This window comes from Protopterus annectens, chromosome 2.part1, assembly GCF_019279795.1.
Source record: "Protopterus annectens isolate FY-2018-M chromosome 2.part1, PAN1.0, whole genome shotgun sequence".
Lineage (NCBI taxonomy): Eukaryota > Metazoa > Chordata > Ceratodontiformes > Protopteridae > Protopterus > Protopterus annectens.
This window is the reverse complement of record NC_056729.1, coordinates 150,674,395-150,698,165: the sequence shown is the minus strand read 5'-3', so window position 1 is coordinate 150,698,165 and position 23,771 is coordinate 150,674,395. Positions and strand designations below refer to the sequence as shown.

Sequence of the window (23,771 nt, the reverse complement as noted above, 5' to 3'; positions counted from 1 at the left end):
GACTCTGTGAGGCTAGTTAAAAGCAGAAAAACCCAGGTCTAAAAGGCGGAGCTCCCCCAGTAGTGGAAGAACCGACAGTCCCGGACGTCGGTTCTTTAGAAGGCTCAGTAGAGCCGGAGGTTCTGCCAGGAGTTTCTTTGGAGTCTCAGGGAGAAACTTTACTGTTACAGGATGTGTCCTCTCAGGAAGTAGGCCAGGCTGAAGGGGCTTCTCAGGTGGCTGTTCTTCCCTCTCTTCCTAAGGTGGTTAGGGCCTCCCCTTCTGTTTCCAAGGCTTCCTTAAGAGGCAGGCCTAGTTTAGCTTCAGTGGGGGTTTCTCCGAGTGTTTCAGGGTCTTTGCCTAAGAAGCATATGCTAAAAATGGCAGAGGATTTGATTACTATGATTACAGGTTCTATGCCCCCTCCTGATAAGAGGCCTAGGGTGGAACCTGAGTTTGAGAGTTTTGAGCAATGTTCGGAGGCTTCTGAGTCTTGACTGAAGACTTGCAGGAGTATCCTCCTTATTCTGATTCTGATGTGGATGATTCTACTCCTTCAGCTTCGCCTCCTGAGGATTTTTCATTTTCAGAGACTCTGCATTCCATGAGGGAGCATTTTAAATGGGAAGGTCAAGATTTCTCTGATTCCAGGAAGAGGCTTAGGGAATTCTTGGTTTTACCCCAGCATAGGCCTTTAGCTATACCTCCTGTTCTGAATGTGGTAGAAGATGTTTTTGCAGAGGCTTCCCTGAATCCTGATTCTTTGCCTCCTGCCCCAGTTAAACCGGATAGGTACTATAGGGTGCCTGAAGCCCATAAGTATCTTTTTAAGAGTCCTAGGGCAGACCCGGAAACTGTCTCTCAGGGGCCTAAAGGTGTGAAGGCTTCTGTTGTTAAAAATCCTGTTCCTCCTGATAAAGAGGCAAGGGCTTTGGATAGATGGGGAAAGAAAGTGTATACTTCTTCCACTTTAGCCATGAGGCGTTGAATTGTCAGTTTCATATGTTAAAATATCAGAATTATCTCCTTTCACAATTGAAGTCTAAGGTGGATGCTCTGGCTGAAGGTATTGAGTGTAAAGAGTTGCAGGATTTAGTTCATGTGTCTGAACAGGTGGGTAAGCATTCCTTGCAGTGTGGTTTTGATGCTGTGCAGGCCTCCTCGAGGGTGGCTGCCACTGGTTCTGTTCTTCGTAGGCACGCCTGGTTGAGGGATCAAAATTTAGCTGAGCATGTTAAAACAAGGATTTTGGATGCTCCTTTACAGTCTGATGTGTTGTTTGGTTCGCCTGTGGAAGCAGTTTTAAAGAAAATGGAGGACAAGGCTAAGTCTATGCAGACTGTTAAGGATTTTTTGCAGGTGCAGCCTCCGAAGTTTAGTAGAAATTGGCCTACTAAGGGATGGACATATCCTGCTTATGATTCCCAGTCTAGGGGTAGGTCTAGGCGTGGTAGGGGCAGAGCTCAAGGTTCTTTTAGGCCTAGAACAGGGAGTTCACCTGCTCAGACTTCTGGTGAGGGCAGGGGTCAGTCCTTTCGTAAACAGACCCAATGACCTGCCTTTTCAGCTGCCAGTACATTCTCGCCTGGCAGCACCTTTGGGAGGAAGGCTGTCTCTTTTCAAAGAAAATTGGGATTTAATTACCCAAGACAGATGGGTTCTGGATATCATTCACCACGGTTACAGGTTTTATTTCCATACCTTGCCTCCTTTCAGAGGCATGCCAGACATTCCTCCTCTACAAAGAACAGAGGCTCACAAGCAAATTTCTCTGTTGCTCCAAATAGGGGCCATTCAGCCAGTTCCTGTGCCAGAAAGGGGCCTAGGATTTTATTCTCGCCTGTTCCTAGTACCGAAGAAGGGGAACACGTGGAGACCAATTTTGGATTTATCTATCCTCAACACTTATCTGGACATTCCCAAGTTCAAAATGTTGACGTTACAACAGCTTTTACCTCTGCTGGGCAAAGATCACTGGATGGTAACTTTAGATCTCAAGGAAGCTTACCTTCATGTGCCTATAAGACTAAGTTGCAGGAAGTATCTGCGTTTCGAGCTGGAAATTCTCATTATCAGTTTTCTGCATTGCCCTTTGGCTTATCTACTGCCCAGAGTATTCACAAAGGTTCTGGCTCCAGTGATAGCTTACTTCAGGCTAAAAGGAATTCAAATCTATCCTTACTTGGGCGACTGCCTGATTCTGGCTCAAGAAAAGGAAGACCTTCTACAGCATTTGGAATATGTGATAGCAGTGCTAAGATGCCTAGGGTATTCTGTGAACGAAATAAAGTCCAGTCTAGTACCCTCTCAAGACATGTGCTTTCTGGGTGTGAGACTGAATACAGCAGCCCAGATGGCCTTTTTAACCCCGGACAAACAAAAGAATCTTTCCAGTTACTTCCATCAACTATCTCTTCAGTCCGGGCTGACTGCAAGGACAGTCCTTCAAGCCTTAGGGTTCATGGCATCTTGTATTCTGGTGCTTCCCAATGCCAAACTGCATATGAGGAAGCTGCAATGGTATCTCAAAATGTATGGACACAGCACTGCCAGGATTTGGACACTGTCATTCAAATAATACCTTGCATTCAAAAGGAATTTTTGTGGTGGGCTCAGGAATGTCACCTAAACAAGGGACTCTCTGTGACCCGGCCAGAGGCGAGTCAGATTCTAACGACAGATGCCTCAGACATTGCTTGGGGAGCTCATCTAAATGGAAAGTGGATACAAGACAAGTGGCCTGTCAGACTACAGCATCTACATATCAACATGAAAGAGATGTTAGCAGTCCAGTTTGCATTAATGGCTTTCAAGGAGTTACTTCTTCCAGGGCAGGTGTTGATTCTAACAGACAACACAACTGTCATGTGGTACATCAACAAACAAGGGGGAACACATTCTTACCCATTGTGCAGGCAAGCAATGATTTTATGGGAGACCGCGCTCAGCTTGCAACTAACTCTTCAGGCCAGGTTTCTGCCGGGAGCACAGAACTCCTTAGCAGATGTGTTAAGCAGACAAATCATGGATCCCCACGAGTGGAAACTGGATCTTCATGTATTTCAAAAATTGACAGTGTCATGGGGAACTCCAGACATAGATCTGTTCGCTTCTCCACTAAACTACCAGCTGCCAAAGTTTTGCACAAAGAGGTTTCATCACACAGCTTGGAAAGTGGATGCTCTTTCTTTCAGTTGGAAAAATCTTCATGTGTATGCTTTTCCACCTCTGCCTCTTCTCCCAAAGGTGCTTCTAAAGGTCAGACAAGACATGCCAAGGATGATTTTAATAGCTCCAGATTGGCCTCGGCAGCACTGGTACCCATTACTGAGGAGTCTGGTAAGGAAGCCTCCATGGCCTTTACCCTTGATTCCACACCTGTTGTCTCAGAGGGACGGTCATCTGCTCAATGTCAAGCTTCACTCTCTTCATCTAACAGCCTGGCATATTCTGTTTTGAAGGACAGCAGGTCTCAACTTCCTCAACAAGTTTTAAATGTGATTATGGAAGCCAGAAGTCCTAGTACAAGGAAAGTGTACACAGAAAAATGGAAGAGATTTTTATTTTGGACTGCAGCAAAGAATTTGGAGATTTCTGAGCCTAATTTGAGTGTGGCTCTTCAATATCTTACTGAGTTATTGGACAAAGGTTTGTCTTTCTCTTCCATTAAGATTCATGCTGCAGCAATTTCAGCTCACTATGATTGTGACCCACCATTGTTTTCACATCCTTTGTTCAAGCAATTTCTTAGAGGGGCAAAGAATATAAGACCCCCACGTAGAGCTCCTACTCCTGCTTGGGATCTCAATTTTGTGTTGGAGAAACTTACTCTACAACCTTTTGAGCCTGCGGCTACTGCTGAATTGAAATACTTGTCATGGAAGACTGCTTTTTTGTTGGCCATTACTTCTGCAAGAAGGGTTTCTGAGTTGCAGGCCCTTATGGCGGTTGAGCCTTTTTTGATTTTTCATAAGGATAGGGTATCATTACGTACTAATCCTTCCTTTATGCCTAAGGTGGTTTCTAGTGTGGCTTTAAACCAAACTATTCATTTGCCTACTTTTTATGCAGATCCCCAAAATAAAGGGGAAAAGATTTTGCACACTTTAGATGTACACAGGCAATTGCGTTATTATTTAAGCAGGACTAAGGATTTTAGGCAGTCTCAGCAGTTGTTTGTTTCTTTTGCTTTGAGTTCGCAGGGCAAGCCTGTGTCAAAACAAACTATTTCTAGGTGGATTGGGTTTTGCATTGCCTTTTGTTATTCCCATCATGGCAAGGAGATTCCAGCTGGGATTAGGCCTCATTCCACTAGGGCTACTGCCACTTCAACAGCATTTCTTAGGGGGGTGGCAACTAAGGATATTTTGGAGGCAGCTACTTGGAGTTCAGTGCATACTTTCTCTAAGCATTATCACCTTCCTCTCTACTCTAAGTCTAGGGCTGGTTTTGCCACAGCTATTTTGCAAGGCATGTTGTCAGCTCCTGCTTCCTTATGATTTGCCAGCCTCCCTTACCTCTGCTTTGGGATTCTACCCAATAGTTAGGACTGCAGCAATGTGGAATGAAGAACATAGTACAGTTTTGTACCTACCATAAATGTAGATGTTCGAGGATCCACATTGCTGCAGTCCAATTTACCCTCCCTCCTTCCCCTCTGTGTTTAGGGGTGGTTGTGTAGGTGAGGTTGTATTCTGGTAATTTTGTATTTATATTGTACATATTTTGGGTGCAGGTATGTTTGGAGTTTTTGGTTTTGGCCTTGTCTTTTTAGGGTCTTCTGACATCTGGGGCAAGAAAAGACTGAGGATATGGCGTCGGTCGTGTGCATTAGTACCCTGACGTACTGACGTCAGTCTAATGCGCCTTGACCGACGTCAGCCATATACTTTGGTATTCGGGCCGACTGGACAGCGGACTACCCCAATAGTTAGGACTGCAGCAATGTGGATCCTCTAACATCTGCATTTATGGTAGGTACAAAACTGTACTTTTTTCACCAATGGTATCTTTACTGGAATCCTAGGGATCAGGCATCCTTAATTCAAATGGACTTGAGGGTTAAACATTTTGAACTGTCTGGGCCTTGGTCTATACTGTGACTTCTTCCTCTCTGCTATTTGCTGCTTGGAATACATCTCAACAGAATGACCCATCAGGGAGGTTCTTGGTAGATATAAATGACACACACACTTGGCCATATTAGTTGATCTCTGAGGATCCTCCTTAATCAGGCAGGAATATCCCCCACCATCTTTTTTTTGGTGGATAGTCACTCCATCCAGCTTAGGCGGTTTGCATCAAATCAGGCAAGTGTAAGCTTGTTAGTCAATTTGTTAGAAGGGCAGATTACAACGCTTAATTTTTATCATCTGTGTACAGGAGGGAGCTTAGTTGATGGTTGGGCAGGGAGAGCCAGCCCTTAGTGTTTGGTGCACTTTAGTAGTTGATGCATAATACCACAGTAATATTCAGCACTTGCTGCACACACCCCTGTGTGTGAAATGTAGAAATGTTTGACAAGGTCTGATGGTTGGAAAGGTTGAACCAAAGCATAAGACTGATTTAAGAAGCATTGCCTTGTAGGTCAGCAGGTACAGTAAGAACTCTTCTGTTATGTTCATGGACTTTTTTCTCTGTTGGTAATTAAACATGAAAATAATACAGCATTTCCATTGACAGCTTCGAGAAGCAAGTATTTTTGTTTTCTGTGTTGGTGTAATAACCTATTTATTTTGAAGTAAGTCAATTATACAGTTGCAGTGTGGTCTTGCACTTATTTGGTTTGTGAACCTGTAGCTTGGGATCCTAAAACTTTTAGATCTACCCTTATTTTTCAAATGCCTGGGTCAACGTTATTTATAGGTGATAGGTTGTTAACCTTAGCAACATTTAGAAGCAGTCTTTCACCAAGGTCTTACATGTTGAATCTTAAGCAGTCTTCTGTCAAGCTGTTTGGGAAACAGAGTGAAGATATACTCTTCTGCATCGACTCGTACGCACCTCGCAGCAGTCACTTTGTGTGGTGTCACATTCTTGATTGCTGGCTGTCTGGATATATATAACATCGAGTTTGGAATCAGAAGAAAATTTACATTGAGCACAGTCTTTTAAACTGAGTAAGTAAAACAGGTTTAATTGCTCAGTTAAATGGTTTTATCACATTTTAACTGCTTGGTCAGGGTACCTACTCTGCAGAGTCACTACCACAGTTATATTACACTGAAATAGTAGCACTATGCATGGTCTTTCAGACAGTGTAGGCTTGAGTGGAACAATGTGGTCCATGCAGCTAGTGCTGCAGGTGTGGAGTAGTAAATAGTAAAATCAGCACTTAAAAAGGGTGTTAATGATGTAAGGAGAAGCAACTTCTTTTGTGTTCATTAATAACCGTAGTTACATTGTTTCTGTGCATACAAGCTTTCTTTTGTCTTTGCAATTCATGTTGCTATGTTTGTTTACATACATAATGTTCTTGTATCCTAAAGTTGTTCTAGCTGCATTTCATTTTACAGATGGGCTTATTCATGTATGATCTTGCAGACTTTCATTTTGCATGGCCTCGCTCTATATCTTGGGTTCAGAACATATCCGAAAATCATCAGTTAGTTCACCTGTCTAGCTGTTTTAATCACTAAAGAAATATGGCATTTCTAAAGATTATATGTATATTTATTGTAACAAGTGATCCAATATTGTCTATTTTTGTCAGTTTCGAACATATGGATTGTCAGGTCTGATGAGATTTGACCTCTATACCAACTCTCGAGATTCTTCTGATCCAAAGTTCTGACTCCTCCCATTCCCATAATTCCTTGGTCTTCAACTTAGCGTCTTAGATCTTGTTTGCCACCTGAAGTTATCAGATGTGAGTGAGAGCTCTCCTGGGTGCACTGTCTTTTTTCGGATCTTACCAGATTTTCTCCTCCTACCGAGAGTGTTTTTCTCTCTCCCTCTCATATTACTAGGGCTTTTAGTATTAATAATAGTTAGATGTAGGTATATTGTACCATTTCTGTTTCCACTTTTGTCTTTCAGCCAAGGTCAAGTGTAGTATCTGGGGAAAAAGATATGTTGTGTTTCAGTTAGTATAATTAGTATCGTGTGTGTAAGCATTTATAACAAATTGTCTTTTAGGTCTTATAGATTTATTTTTTGGTTTTGGATGTCTGAATCATCTGCTTTTATAAAATGTTCAGTGTGTGGACATAAGCTGCCATCCCAGGATCTGCACTGTGTGTGTTTATTGCTTGGGTGCTGCCTTTTTGGATGTGGCTGGCAGTCTTCTGCTGCCTTCAGCGCAATGACTCTTCAAACTATAGAAGGGGCAAGTTAGTTCTTAAGGGGTTCCTTCCTGCAAAGACAGAGGCTACATCTTCAACCTCTTCATCTTCTAAGAAGCAAAACTTAGACTAACGGTAAGGGACAAGAGAGAGAGAGAAAAGGACAAGGACTTGGAAAAGGAAAAAGGGTGAAGAAAAAAAAAATCTCTTACAAAAATGACTAAAAAGCTTTACTCAGAACTGACATTGTTGCTTGGGACAAACCCGCAATTGCTCTGAGATCAGATGGCTCCTCAACTGTGATTTCCATTTCCAAGATCTAGGTACACTCTGGAACTGGTGAGCCCTAGACTGCACTGCCCTATTCAGTAGAGGAGGTACCCAGACCACCATCGGTGGTTGCATCTACTCATTCATCTCAAAGCCTCATAGAGCAAGATGTCAACAAATAGAGCTGAAGGTTTTCCTTGTACCTTCACCTGGGAATGTACCAAGTACTGGACATTGAACCCCCATCTCCACTCATTGAATGCATACTGGTCTGCCCTTCGGGTCCAGTGTTATTGGATCCTACTGGACTTGGAGGACCTTTGTTGGCACCAGAGTTGCTAACAGAAGCATTAGTGCCAAGTTACAGGGGGGTGGGGTAGGGGGTGAGTCAACACCAGCATTCTCAGAGTAGTCTCTTACTCTTGGGGCTTTGGTCCTGAATAGCTCCGATCCAAGACTGGCTTCTGGGTGGGGAGCTATCAATGCAGAGGGTTCACTTTCATCCTCTGATCAGAGGGGATTCTCTGTACCCACTGCAGCTTTGGCCTTTGAAAGGATTTCAGAGGGATCTAAGAATAAGGTGTCTCCAAACCATGCATCTCTATCCAAGCCCCAGCGGGGGGGGTCTGCTTCCAGGTATCATCATCTTGTTGGACAGGGGCAGTCTGTTCCAAAGGCTTCTGAGGGCATCTACTTGGTCTGTTCCCCATCTGATTCAGAGCCCTCGGATGTTCCCCCAGAAGGACCTCACAGAAAATGGTTGTGCAAATGGAAGCACTTAGACTCTCCACAGTCGTTCATTGAAGACACTGATGTAGGGGAAGGGGAGGGTTCACCTTGCACCCTTTTTGAAGATGTCACCTTTGGCGATGTACTAGAATTGATGAGACATAGAGGGAGGGGGATTAGTCATCCCAAGACCATTCACCTAATGAGTCAGCATTTTTGGAAACTTTTGGTTCTGGAACAACTGCTTCAGGGGTAGTATACCACCCCTTGATCTCCTTATCGACCTTATCTATCAATGGGCATGGAAAGGCCTATGATGTGGTGGAATCCATTCCCAAAAAGGCGGATCAGATCTTAGCTGCTCCTAGAAACAACACTGGAGCAAGGGTCCACAAGTAGATGCTCTGGTGGTAGTAGCAGCCACAAGGAAAGATCTCTCGGAAGAGAGTTTCTGTTCACCCCCAAACAGAGTCCAGGGCAGTGGACAGATTTTGGAAGCAAGCCTGTGCAACAGCAGCTTTCACTTCGAGATCACTGAATTATTTGGCTTACTTAACCAGATTCCAGAAAGGCTTGAGCCAAGAGATTAAGTCCCTCTTTATGGTATTGTCTGAAAAAGTATTATCCTGAAAACGGTGGACTCCCAGATTTCAACCCTACAATCTACCTCAAATGTGACCATGTGATTGCTCTCCAATGCACCTGATGGCACAGGCAGAATGGCAGGCACCAGCATCTCCATGCTAGCTGCATCTTTGTGACTTTGTGGAAGGCTTCAAGTAGTCTCTTGTGAATGTCCCCTATGATGGGTTAATTCTTTTGGGCCTAAGGCTAAAGACATACACTCACCAGGAGTCAACAGGATGGCAAGACTTTTTCTGCAGTGGGAGTCTGCTTTCCAACCCCACAAAGTCCTTTCTCTAGGAAGATGATGTGGCTTTGTAAATCACAATAGTTCTTACCACAACTCACCAGGTGATAGACCTCCCAGTGACAGAGGGGAAGGTAACTCCAACGGATCACATCCTAGAGGCAGAGGCATATTGCGTAATTAGGGCTTTTGTAGTTCTTTATGAAGAAAGCCTGTCAGTGCTCCAGAACAATTGCCCAACTGCTGCGCTGTGAGTTTCCAGAGGCTATTAAATTCTCTCTTCCTTTCCAGCTCAGGAAAAGTAAAAAGCCCCCAATGTTCCACCTGGTCAGTGGGACTTAGCAGCCATAGCAATTTCAAAGCTGCTAGGAAAAAAGTCATGCAGCCAGCCCTGCAAGACCAGTTAGAATCCAGAGTCTGTTCGAGGTTCGTTTTAGTACCAAAGTTGATGGGGGACTTCAGACCCATTCTGAATGTCCGTCATCTAAATTTTGTGAGAGAGAGAAAATTCTGGATGGTCACAATTCAGTCCATTTTACCATTGTTTTGAGGAAGGACGATTGAATGTGCACCATAGATCTCCAGGATACTTACTATTATATCAAAATAGCAAAGCAGTCCAGGAGATTTCTCCACTTCTGGCTGGGAGCAAGTCACCACCAGTTCCAAGCACTGCCTTTTAGTCTCACCATAGCCTCCAGGGTGTTCAGCAAGATGATGGCAGTGGTAGCATCTGCTGGGGATTCAAGTCTTCCCGTATTTTGATGATTGGCTCCTAACTGCTACCTCCAAGCATCTGCTACTATACCATCTGGACCAGGTGCTCCAGTTATTAGTGGACTTGGGGTAACTGTCAATCTGCCAAAGTGCTGCTTGACCCCATCCCAGAATATAGAGTTTATAGGATGCCAAGTAGATACCAGCTTTCAGATAGTCAGCCTCTTCCAGTCCAGAGTTTTGTCAGTTCACCTCACAGCCATGCAGGTCCTACATCAGCTGTCACCACCAGTGAGGTTCGTTCTTGCCTTTTAGGCCTAATGGTGTCCACAATTCTGATGGTTCCATTAACTACTATATGACAGTACTGCAGTGGACTTTAGTAGTACAGTGGTTTCAGTCCATTCATCTATTGCATGCAAGGATTTGAATTACTCAGGTTTGCAGACAGCACATTGCTTGGTGGGCACCGTTTCCAGGAAGTAACTGAAGGGGCATCCTGTTCACTCAGATTCACTGGTAGCAGTAGCAGCCACAGACACTTCCCTTCTAGGTTGAGGGGTGGGCACTTTAAAGGGGGAATGGTGCAAGGTACGTGGTCATCACTAGAGGTCTTCACATTGAAGCTAAGGGCATTTCCAGCATTGCAGGCATTCCAGGACCTCCTCACCAAGGGTGTGATTTCCATGCATGCAGACATGTCAGTGGTATAGTCTGTAAACAAGCAGGAATGTACACATTCATATCTTATAGGTCAAGAGGCCTTGAGATGTTGTCAATGGGAGTTGAAGTCACACCACTTTCTAGTAGCAGCACACATAACCGGGGTCAACCAGTGTGTTAGCAGACAATTTGAACTGAATTGTGTTGCCTCATGGGTGGTTCCTCAGTCCTACAGTGGCACATCTGATCTTCAGTTGCTGAGGCAAACTGACCTCTCTGCCTTCTACCTCAGCAACAAATGCAGCTTGTGTTTTGCCCTGATATAGCCACATGGTCAGTCACCAAGGGATGCTTTGGTCTACAATTAGCCCCTGGGTCACCTTTATGCTTTTCAACCTTTGCCACTAATGAACAAATTCATACAGAAAGTAAGACAGTGCAAGGCCAGGGTAATCTCATTGTCCATTTTTGGCCACAACAAACATGATTTGCAAACCTGTAGCCTCTACTAGTACATCCACCCGTGGATGTTGGATCACTGTACAAACCTTCTAACATCTGGCCAGACTGCCCCCTCCTGATCAGAAGTCGATGAAATTAACCACATGGTTCCTCCAATTTTAAATAAAGCCAAAGATGTCAAGCTTCCCCCTGCAGTAGTCAGTATTCTTTCTGCTGCTTAGAAACTGGCCACTAGAAAGCTGTACCAGAGAAAATGGAAGAGATTCTCTATTTGGGCCATTTCTATCCTTTTTCAGCACCTGCTCCATCCGTGCTAGAATTCTTATCTAAGCTCTTCGAAAAGGTTCCAGCTTTTTCACTGTCAAGGTTCAGATGGCAGCTGTTTATTGTCATGTTGGACACAGGGACACTCCTGAAAATCTCTAAAGCTTTTTTTGAAAGGTGCTTTCCTGCTGAGACCTCTATTAGAGATCCGTCACCTGCATGGGACACCACCAATTATGCTGCAAGCTCTGACTCTTGTTTCCATTTTAAGCCACAGCAGACCTAAAAGTTCCTTACTTGGAAGAGAATTTTCCTAGTGGTAGTGATATTAGCCAGACAATTTTGGAGTTACAGGATCTCTCATGTAAACCTCCCTACTTTTTGTTTTTCACTGTGAACCAGTGTGTCCTTTATTCCTAAGGTGGCATCCAATGTAAACCTAAACCAGTCCATAAGCTTACAAGTGTTTTTCCTCAGATATTGAAACAAAGAAGAATATGTGTTGCATATGTTAGATGTCTACAGACAACTCAGATTTTACATTCACAGAACAAATAAATTCAGAAGAGACAGTTCAGTTCATTTTCAAAACCAGAGTTTGGGAGATCAGTGACAAAGGTTACTTTTTCGATATGGTTATCAGATTGTATGTCCTTTGTCTAGCATAAGAAGAATTTGCTCTTGCCATGTGAACCTAAGGCAGTTTCTACCTCAGCAGCCTTTAGCAGGGGACTGTCCATTGATGACGTGCTGTGGGCTATTTGATCTACAGCACGCATGTTTGTGTCTCACTATAAACGATGTACAGTCCAGGTTACATTTCACTTTTGGTTCAACCATACTTATGTATGTCCTTCCATGATACCACCCAGCTTGACAGCTTGGGATTCTGTCCCATATGTTTGAAATGGACAAAAATAGACAACACTGAATATGAAAGTTATGTAGTTACCATAACGTTGGAGCCATATTGTCGGATTTTCATCCAGTTCAAACTCCCGCCCTGCTGACCCTTCCGGATTGTCACCTATGACTTCATGTTGATTGCGTTAGACCCCACATTCCCCATCTGTGCACAGTCATGTGAGACTGAACTCTCTCTTTTTTTTTTTTTTTTCCTCAGCAACTTGGGAGTAGCTAACCTGGGGTTCCTTATATAGGATTGTCTGGTTGCTGACATGGGGGGGCAAATGATCTGGGCAGCTAAGGGTGGAGTTCAAGGAATTATGGGCAGGGGAGGAATTGGAGCTCTGGATCCCAATAAGCTTCAGAGTTTGTACTGAGGTAGGATTCAGTCGTATCTGACGACCCATAAGTTCATACTTGAAAATCAGACAGCATAGATCTAACATTATGGTAAGTATTTAACTTATGTTTTTGTTTCACTAGGAGTCTGAGACACTGATTCTCACAGCTAGCTTGTGTCATGGTTGGTATAGTACAGCTGCTGTTGTCAGTGTTGCAACAGGTAGCGCCCTCTCCTTTAGTGTAGAAAGTTGTGCGCTCTGTTCCTACACCAGTTAGATCAATTGCTGATATTACAGTACAGCATAAGGTGGTGCTACACTCTGAGTGTGCTGTCCTTCAGAGAAGATGTTAAACCAAGATCCTTATCTGCTTGTGTTAGTGGTAACTTAAATGGTTGTAAAAGATCCAGTGGCACCTATAGGATTATGGGAAATTCCCCAATGCCCTGGCCGGATTTCCCCTAGTGGTATAAATACCACCTCATGTCTCCTCTGTCCAGTGGGACTTAGTGGTAAACAAGGGATGGACTGCTAGCCTTTAACTGTCACATACTTCAGAAAATACTTTCTGCTCTGCATAGGATAAGAATTGCAATGCAGTTCATATGTGGGAAAATGTAAGCTAGCTTTCCAAAGATATTTCAGAGTATTATAGCTACTAACTAACATTTACATTTTCTGCTTTATTTTAGTTGCTGGATGGCATGGGAACCTAGTCTTGGAGCATTTTTTGGACCAGCAGGCTTCATCCTCTTCATAAATTCTATGTATTTTCTCAGTATTTTCATTCAGCTGAAGCAGCATCCTGAACGCAAATATGAGCTGAAAGAGGCAGCTGAGGAGCAGCAACATTTAGCTACTAGTGAGCACGGTGAAATGAATCATGATTCTGCATCCATATCACAGGCAAACTGCTCTGTGGTTTCTGCATCTGCTCTGGAAAATGAACACACATTTCAAGCGCAGCTGCTAGGGGCAAGCCTCACTTTGTTCCTTTATGTTTTCGTTTGGATTTTTGGAGCACTGGCAGTTGCATTGTATTATCCTTTGGACCTTGTTTTTAGCTGTCTTTTTGGAGTCACTTGCTTAGGGTTTGGCACATTCCTTGTTATGCACCACTGCGTTAACAGGGAGGATGTGCGACGTGACTGGATAATTACTTGCTGCCCTGGGAGGAGTACCTATTCAATGCAAGTTAGCATTCAGCCAAATGATGATAGTCAAACTAATGGTGAAGCTTCCAAGTGTGCTAACAGTAGTGCAGAGTCCTCTTGCACCAATAGGAGTGCTTCAAGCTTAAAACAGTCCTCTCAAGGGTGCAAACTAACAAACTTGCATGTTGCAGCAGCTCAGTGCTACACAAACATTTTACCAGTGAGCACAACCGCACAGTTGGACAACAGTTTGACTGAGCATTCTTTAGACAATGAAGCAAAAATGCATATCTCCCCACTTGAGATGCATTTCCGCTCTAATGGGAATTCAATCAAACACCACAAAAATAGGACTAGAGCAAACCGAGCTAGCAGATTGACAGTATTGCGAGAATATGCATATGACGTACCTACTAGTGTTGAAGGGAGCGAACAGAATGGGATTCCAAAGACTCGACCGAGCAACCATGAAGGGCATTCAAGGAGTCGAAAGGCATACTTGGCTTACAGAGAGCGCCACTTTAATCAGTGCCAGCAAGACAGCAGCGATGCTAGCAGCACACTACCAAGGTACAGTAGGAACATAGACAGAGCTGGCAGCACTGACAAAGACAGTTTAAGACTACCAGTTGCAGTTGAACTGGAAAGTCAACAGAAGTCGTATGGTGTTAATTTGGTCACTCCGAATGGACTGTTAAAAGGAAGTGGCCAAGAAACACCCCTAGTAAGTGCAGACAGCTCTGGGAACATTAGAACTGGGCTATGGAAACATGAAACTACTGTGTAGTAATTTACTTTTACTGCTGTAAAAATTCATTTAAACTGTGATACATTCCCTTAAGCTATGTATTTTTCAGTTGTTTACAGACTTTGGGATTTGTATAACAGACATGAACACTACATACAGAAATGTGAATCAGTCACTTTAAAAAAAAAAAAAAGGAAAATCAGATAATGTATAGTATTGTACTTGTATGAAGAGAGCCATTTGCTTTTTTGCATTTGTATTTTATAGCAGAGTCCTGTTTTGATAGTGAAATGCAGGATAAGTTTTTTAAGCAACATTTTTGACAGTGTGTTGTAAAATATTCAGTCTTGTAATTTACTGTATAATTAAACCATTTGTTTTCAGGACAGACCTATAGAGATTCAGCTTAAAAAATGCATTTTGTACATGTTGCCAATAAAACATCAGTACTGGCTTGTTTAGGAAAACAGCACGACTGGTAATCATTTTTGTGCAGTCTTTCATTTCTTTAACTTGTTATTCCTAGTTGCATTGGATTAAGGAATGCAGTAATGCATTAACATATCTGTTAGTGTACTCAAGAGTGTTTACACTGTTCACCTGTAAGACACTTAATTGATTGCTTAAAATATGTAGCATGTCCTGTCCTTCCCAGATATATAATAGCATGTAGCGTCATGACTCAAAATATGCCCTAGCTACTAATTTATATAACAAGGAATCTGAGATTTTGAGGTGGTGGTTTGCACTGGACAGACATTTATTACAGATGGAAAATTAGTTGCATTTGTGTCTGCAGGAAATGCTAGAGAGGTTGCATTTGGGTTTTACTTGCCTTTATTTTTGTGGTATGAAAATGTTAATCGTAGATTTTTAAGACTGAAACTTAATGTTAGTAGCATTGTGATAGCTTACCTAAACATGCCATTTGCATATTCTGTAATCTTTGCCTTTAGGGAAGATTTTGCTTTCATATTTTCTTCTGTTAAGCTTTACATTCACTGAACCATGACGCCAACGTGGCTGGACTTGAAATTGGTCAATTTTTAGACTAACTTCTCTGTCTATATTTGTGTGTGTGTGTGTATATGTGTGTGTATATATATATATATATATATATATGTATATATATATATATATATATATATATATATATATATCTATAGGTCCTATTTGTATTGTCGAAAGTACGGTTCATCGAACACACTTTAGCGAAAGTGCATTTTATCGAAAATGCACTTTCGCTAAAGAAAAAAAAACATGCAGTTTGCATGTACCATTAGTTGTATATCAACGTATACTGTTGAAGTCCAACTAAGGAAACTCCTGTTGACACCGTGGTACAGTGGGAATAAGGGAATATTCCCTTTTCCCCATTGTGGAATATTTCCTTTTCCTCACTGTAGTGCGATCTCGGAGTGAGAATAATAAAGTAGGGTGGTGTGGGGGTCTTGGCCCCTGCATAATACTGTTTAGTTTGCTATGTTTTTTTTTTAAATTTTACTGTTTTTGTTCCCCGAAAGTGCATTTTCGATGTAATGCACTTTCGCGGAAGTGTAATATCGGAAATATGGTTTGATCAACCGTATTTTCGATAATACAACATAGACCCATGTATATATTCGAAAATGATGCCAGGCATTGCACTTCACTGAAAGCTCACTTGGTCGAAGTTCCTTTGGTCAAAAATGGAATATAGCCCCTGCCCCACTGCAGTGCAACCCTGGAGTGAGAATATTAAATAAGGGGAGGTGTGGAGGGCACCCCCACATAATTTTAATGTATTCACTATTATAAGAAGGTGTATCCATTAGAAATGCATTGATATATATATATATATATATATATATATATATATATATCTTTAGTAAAAACGATTGGCATAATGTGGGGGGCTTTGTCCCCCACACCCCCCTTATTTAATATTCTCACTCGGGGATTGCACTGCAGTGAGGCAGGGGCTATATTCCATTTTCGAACAAATGAACTTCGACCAAGTGAGCTTTCAGTCAAGTGAGCTTTCAGTGAAGTGAAATGCCTGGAATAATTTTCAACTAAGTGTAATTCGACCAAATGTATGGAATCCATATATGTATATATATATATATGTATATATGTATATATATATATATATATATATATATATATATATATATATATATATATATAATGTTTGTGTGTGTGTATATATATATATATATATATATATATATATATATATATATATATATATATATATATATATATATATATATATATATATATATAGTGTAAACAAAACCACCACTCCTCCACGTCAGGAAAAAATAAAACTAAAACAAGAACACCTCCGCTTGCATTTACCATAAAGGGTATCCTCCAGTGACACCTCAGCCACAAATAAAGAATGTATATCGTTCCGTAAAATAGTGTAAGCCACTCGTTTTATAAAACCATAGATTTAATGAAACACCAAGACCAGCATAACACAAACAATTGGGATTGAGCGCGCTTTCATCTATCTCATCAAGACTTCATCAGAATCCATTAAATTCACTGTAAACTGGCCTTAAATACAATACCAGCTAATTAATTAATTAATTAATTACCAAACAGATTACTATCCTATCTAATCACTACATCTTACTAAAAATTATAGTTCCTTAGACAAAGTGTAAACATTTTCTTAATACATAGTATTAAAACCCGTTCTAAAGGTTAAATTGCTAAATATATATGTATATATTTTTTATGCAAAAAATATGTAAAACACTTGATATAATACATATGTTGTCCTTCACAAGATAAATCACAAGATAATTACTAAAATACATAATAAATATAAAATATAATACATAAAAAGTGCTCAAGATGTCATCAAATAGTACAAACACTAACACCTGTCTGTTGTATATAAATAAATATATTGTGTTAAATGTGAAAATAATATCTTTTATTTTATTATTTAATATAGTCAAGAATGTCCTCTATGTAAATTCAGTTTAATCCCCTCGAGGCCATATTAACTCAATTTAGGGTTATTAGATAGTAGTTTTAGGGCCGGTTTTATGGAGAGGTGATCGTTCATCCCATTGGAACCACAGGCATCAAGCCTGAGTTGCCAAATCATTTCTCTGTATTCTAATAGGGACTCCCAATCACCTCCCCTGTCACTTCTTGTAACCTCTTCAAGCACCCAAAATTTAATGTTGGCTTTCGTGCATACCTCAGTATGCCTAAAAAGGGCATTATTATCATTTCTTTTGTTTATGTCTCTTATATGTTCGTAGACCCTTTGCTTTAACTTACGTTCGGTTTTACCGACGTAGTATTTTCCACAGGTCAAACACAGGGCCAGATAGACTACCCCTTGGGTGTGACAAGTGTGGTATCCCTTACTTTTCAATTTTAGGCTTAGTTTACTCAGCCAGAGCATTTTTTCCCCCAGTATAAAGGTACATTGCCCACATCTACCACATTTGTAAGTCCCCACCTTTTGCTGTGTTCCACTTGCACAAGGGGGCTTTTTCCTCTCAAAAAGTTTTTTGAAATTGTTGTTTTTCCTAAACCCAAACCTCAGTGGTTGTTGGAAAATGGGGACGTCAATACTGATTTTTGAGAACATTTTCCATACTTCGTTTATGCCTCTTTGTATCCAATGTATCCCTTTATAATAAGTCAACATCAAACGGGGTATATTGTTCTCTTCTGAAATATTACTTTTGGTCCTTGAAGGAATATTTATAGTCTGTCCTACCGTACCATAATTATGTATCAATAATGGCTTATATTGAGTAGTCCGTTTTCTCATAACTTCTCTTTTAACATTCTTTATTAGTCTAAGTGGGTAGCCTCTATCCCTAAATAACCCTTGTATTAAATCCATTTCCTCTACACATGAAACATCCTCACTAGTCATACGAGAGGCCCTAATCATTTGGCCTTTGACTATATTTCTCCTGAGGTATAAAGGGTGATCACTTTCAAAATGACCATATGAATTAGAGAAACATTCCTTTCTAAAAATCTGGGATTCATATTTCTTACCCACCTTATTCTTAGTAATAGTCACATCAAGGTAATTTATCTGTTCCTTATTGTATTGGTAAGTAAACTCTAAGAAGGTGGTTGTCGTATGTAAATAGTCAATGAATTCCTCTACTTGTTCAACAGTCCCTTTCCACACCAAAAGGATGTCATCCAAAAACCTGAAATACGTAATAACATATTCCCAAAAATTGGATTTGAAAACATATTCTAGCTCCCAAAAAAGCATAATAATATTGGCATAGGTGGGGGCACAGGAGGAACCCATTGCCACACCACCTATCTGATAATATATGTCTCCCTGAAAGTAGAGGAAGTTATTTTTCAACACTAATTCCATGTTTTCAAGAATTAACCTGAAGTCAATCATGTTACAAAAATTAAATTCAACCAACATATGTTCGAACCAAGTTAGACCTATATCATGGGGTATAACAGAAAATAAATCTCGGACGTCAATGGTCACAAATACAAAATTTTCATTGTATGGAACCTCATTAAATTTAGTAAGAAAGTCCCATGAATCGACAAGTATGTGTTTGTAGTCCAAATGGAAGTTCTTTAATTTTGTATCTATAAAGATGGCAAGTGGCTGTGTCTTTGAACACTGAGAAGTTACAATGGGTCTAAGGGGGGGATTGTGGATATTTTTGTGGATTTTGGGGATGCCGAATATTTCCGGAATGACTGGTTTAGAAACTTTAAAATAATTGTATAGATCCAGATTAATTAGACCCTGTAAAAGATTGTCTTCTAACCAAAAATCTATTTTCTTGTAACAGATGTTCATCTCATTTCTGGACGCTATTCGGTATCTGTCCCCTTGGTTAAGGATGTCCATCATCCTACAAGTATAGTCCCAGTGGTCCATTAGGACCACTCCTCCCCCTTTATCAGGTTTCATAATCCTAACTTTGTCATTACCCTGTAACTTCTTCAAGATAGTAACTTCTTCACTTGTCAAATTACTCAATTCTTTTAGTCCGTCATTCCCTTTATAACCTTCCCTAATCATGTATAAAACATGAGTCTCAAAATTGGCAATGTCGTGTTGCAAGGGAGGGTTAAATACACTTTTCCTTTTAAATACGTTCAAATTCGTATTAACTCCTTGTCCAAAACTGTTCTTAAGGTGCAACTTTCTTGTGAATAATTTAACATCAAGTAATAGGTCCTCCATTTTTGTTTTTTTTATAGGAATAAACGAGAACCCTTTTGTAAAGAGCCCAAAAAAAGTAGTAGTAACCTCTATATCAGTGAAATTATAAATGTAAAAGTTGTTATCCACACTAATTTTACATTTGGTGAAAATAATATTTTCATCATTGATGTTATTCATGTCCCCTGGTTCTTCCACATCACACATTATATTCACTTTATCAAAAAACACATTACTACAACTACTATCTGAAGAATCTTTGTATTCCATAGTAGTTGGAGCTAGTGTGTTTGAACCAGACCCTATCTGTAGTTGTTCGTCCCTCGCTTTCTCGGGTATTGGTTCCCTGCTGCTTCTGCGTAGGAAAAAGGGTTATACTGTTTTTTCAATCTCTCTGACCGTCTCACTCCCTCTCCCCCTTCCCCCAAAGGGAACTCGGGGTCTGGTACAATTTCCCTTATGTAATCTCCTTCTACATAATTCCCATCTACATAATTGGGACTTCCAAAATTGGGTTCCCTTTCCTGGCCTTGAGTCCTGTGAAAGGGGTGGGGTTCGGATTCGAACCTTCTACCAAAACCATCTTTACCATTGGCCACTTTCCCATTATAGGCCTTCTTCCTGTAAAATTTCCCTGGGTCCATGTATGCCTTACCCTCTCTATAGTCATGTAGATCCCGTTCAATTTTTCCTAACTTCCTCTTATAGTTTTTGGATATATTGACATCTACATCATAAAGCACTTTGCAATACACATCCTTATATTCTTGCAATGTGAAAAACAAATCTTTAGTAATATCTAATTGTAAAACATCTATACGTGTTTTAATATCTTCTATTATTTCAGTGTTACTACTAATCATCGCTTTCAACATAGAAATGCCACACTCATTCAATAAATCAGATATCGTTTTAAACAACTTTTCATTCCCCCGTATGTTATTGGGGTATTTACTAAGTCTCAGTCCTTTTGGTACAATATTTTGTTCGACGCATTGCGTCAAGTACCAGTTGTCTAAACATAAATTTTTATACTTAAATAGTTCACTTTCTAGTAGCTTACATTTGTCCTTATAGCTGTAATTGTCCGTACCAGTTTTTTCTTTTTCTTTTTCCTGCATGGTCACGGTAAACGATTTACTAAGCCATTCGGAAAACGAAATGTTTTTATATGTGTCCAGGGGATTGTTTTTACCCGAACCTTTGTCCTTAGGTAGTCCACCATGAGTCGGGTTGGTCGAGCGTTCACCATAGCCGTTATTGGAATTTGAACTGCTGCCTTCACCCTCCGTACCTAACCGTGATGTCATCATTGGCCTCCGGATCTCCTTGGGACTTCTTTGTGCACATGGAATCGACTCATTGGTGTCCACCAAGCTGCCTGAAACATTACTGCCTTGCGAATGGCTATGGATAAGCTTCAGAAGTTGGCTTAACAGTGAATTGTCCGTTTCCATTGGGATCCCTCGTAAACGCTAACGGTTGCACAGAGTAACCAAAACCACCACTCCTCCACGTCAGGAAAAAATAAAACTAAAACAAGAACACCTCCGCTTGCATTTACCATAAAGGGTATCCTCCAGTGACACCTCAGCCACAAATGAAGAATGTATATCGTTCCGTAAAATAGTGAAAGCCACTCGTTTTATAAAACCATAGATTTAATGAAACACCAAGACCAGCATAACACAAACAATTGGGATTGAGCGCGCTTTCATCTATATATAGGTTAATAGGTAGGTACTAGGCTATATATATAGGTTAATAGGTAGGTACTAGGCTATCGGCCCAAAGGCATTTATAAGCCTAACCAGAATGTGTTGGCTTTCGCCTCCCCATTAGATTAGTTCCCTGTGCCTCTGTCCAGCAGAGCCATTGAAGTGATCCCTGGGGTAAACTTTCTGTTTCCCATCCACTCATCAAGGTTTCTCTTGAAGAGGGTTAGTGAGGAGCTCTGTCTAATGTAGATTGCAATCTTGTTTCAGAGCATGGGAAGTCTCTGGGACAAGAATCTATCCCTCCAGCATGTCCTATTTATTGTTGTGGTGAGGTTTAGATCCCTGGAGCGTGTGGCTCGAGGGGATATGATTTTATGAATTTCTTTTTTTTTTTTATATTTTTATTCATTTCCAAAAACAAGAAAACATGAATGCAGGTTATTTATGACAATGAAATATTTACAAATTATTTAAAAAGGTAGGCTAAAACCCTCTAAACAGATATCAAACATTAAAACCAAAATAAAGTATTTACAAGGGTGTCTATTGTTGACATATAATTGACTTTCTGTACAATTGTTTCCTGATTATAATCTGCTGCAGTCATTATTCTCCAGTATTTCAGTTACTTTTTGCCATGCTACGTATAATGATGTAGTTCTTTCCAGTTCTTCCTTTCATAGTGTTCATTTCCAATTGCGATACTGCTGACACCATATTCATGAATTGCTTAAAAGTTGGAGAAGCTTTGGATTTCCAGTTTGATGTAATGTTCTTCCTTGCAATAGCTAGGAGAGTCCATAAGATTACATATTTTGTTCTTGGCACACAGTCAGGTACAGGTGCATTAAACAAAATAATAGATTTGGAAATCTGGAATTTATCATTGAATACCATTTGCAGAAAATAATTTATTTTATCCCAATATGGTTTAATCAAATGGCATTCGTAGAACATATGTTGCCAGTCTGCTTTTATTGATAAATCACATCTCCAGCAGCCAATATTTTTCTTAAACATAAGTTCCATTTTATGAGGGGTTACATAAGATCTGTGTATGAATTGCCATGTAAAAGTCTCCAATGTAATGAAAGTGATGTCTGCTTTGGAGAGAGAAGAATTAGTTTTTTATCTCTGTCATTTGGCACATGTCCATTAACTGATCTATAATAATTCCATATTTTGTCATTATTATGCATTTTTATTTTTTTGTTCGTTTTATAAATAGATGATAAGTATCCCTTTCCAGTAATGGGTTGATTCGTTAGTAATATTATATGTTCTATAAGGTTAGGAACATTTTGTCTTATTGATGGTTGCATTGTTTCTTGTTTGCTTAATATATACTGTCTTAATTCTTGTACATGTAACCACAAACTATCTAACATATTTAATTTCTGTTTAATCTGGTCTATTGTCAGAGGTTTTCCAGAGTTTAGCAATTGATGCCAATATATTAATCCCTTTTCTTTAAGCATGTTGACTACTTCCATATTAAATGTTATTATATTACCTTGTGTGTACACTACTGGATATAAAAGAAATGACCATGCTTTAATATCAGGATTGCTTTTAATAAGATTTTGGAAAATTTTTAATGTATAAGTAATGTATTTGGAACTTATATTTTTATTCTTATGTATCATCATATATTCCTTCATCAGCCATAGAAAATTGTTTGGTATGAAATCTGTATACTTTTTTGCTACTACAAATCCTGATTTTAACCAGATTCTCTCATGAACTAGCTTCCATTTTGATGTATATTTTGTATTTAGCCATAATGATATTGTTTTAATAATGGATGAATGCAAATATATTTCTATGTCTGGTAAACCTATGCCACCTATATCCCAATCATCTAGATGGTATTTCATAGCTATCCTTGTTTTTTTTGGATACCATAGGAATCTTACCATTAAATCATTTAATTGTTTTAGGTGCGATTTAGCTGGTGGCAAAGAACAAGCTTGTATGACATAAAGAATTTTTGGAAATATGATCATTTTAATTATATAAAGCCTTTCTTCCATTAAAAAGAAGAATTTATTCCATCTTTGTATTAGATTTTTAATATTATTTAAGGTCTCTTTATAATTTTTCAATTGTAGTATCTAGATTATTAGTTATTGTAATTCCCAAGTATTTAATTATATTATCGGTAGAGATATATTTATGGTATTTTTTATTTAGATCTTTTTTATTAGTATTTATAAGCAATACATTTGTTTTGTTCTCATTAAATTTAAGACTTGAAAAGTTTTGAAAGTTTTGAATGGAGTCCCATAATGCTTTTAAACTGCTATTATTATTTTTTAAGGTAATTAAAATATCATCAGCAAAAAGTTGAATTTTAAGCTCTAGGCTGTTGTCTAGTTGTATTCCTTCAATATTTTTATCCATACGTATATTATTTGCTAAGGGTTCAATGACTAGCGCAAACAATAACGGAGAAAGAGGGCAGCCTTGTTTTGTGCCCTT

General features: G+C 39.9%; 1 protein-coding gene across 1 annotated transcript in view; it reads left to right on the top strand.

The window, feature by feature from the left end:
- The window catches only part of ADGRA3 (adhesion G protein-coupled receptor A3), a gene marked incomplete in the record, with an annotated part of 1,325,547 nt that extends 1,310,691 nt beyond the window's left edge, over positions 1–14,856 (top strand). Inside the window, 1 exon segment of the mRNA XM_044062081.1 lies at positions 13,178–14,856. Within this exon segment, the coding sequence (XP_043918016.1) occupies positions 13,178–14,426 (1,249 nt within the window).
- Between the last annotated feature and the right edge of the window lie 8,915 nt (positions 14,857–23,771).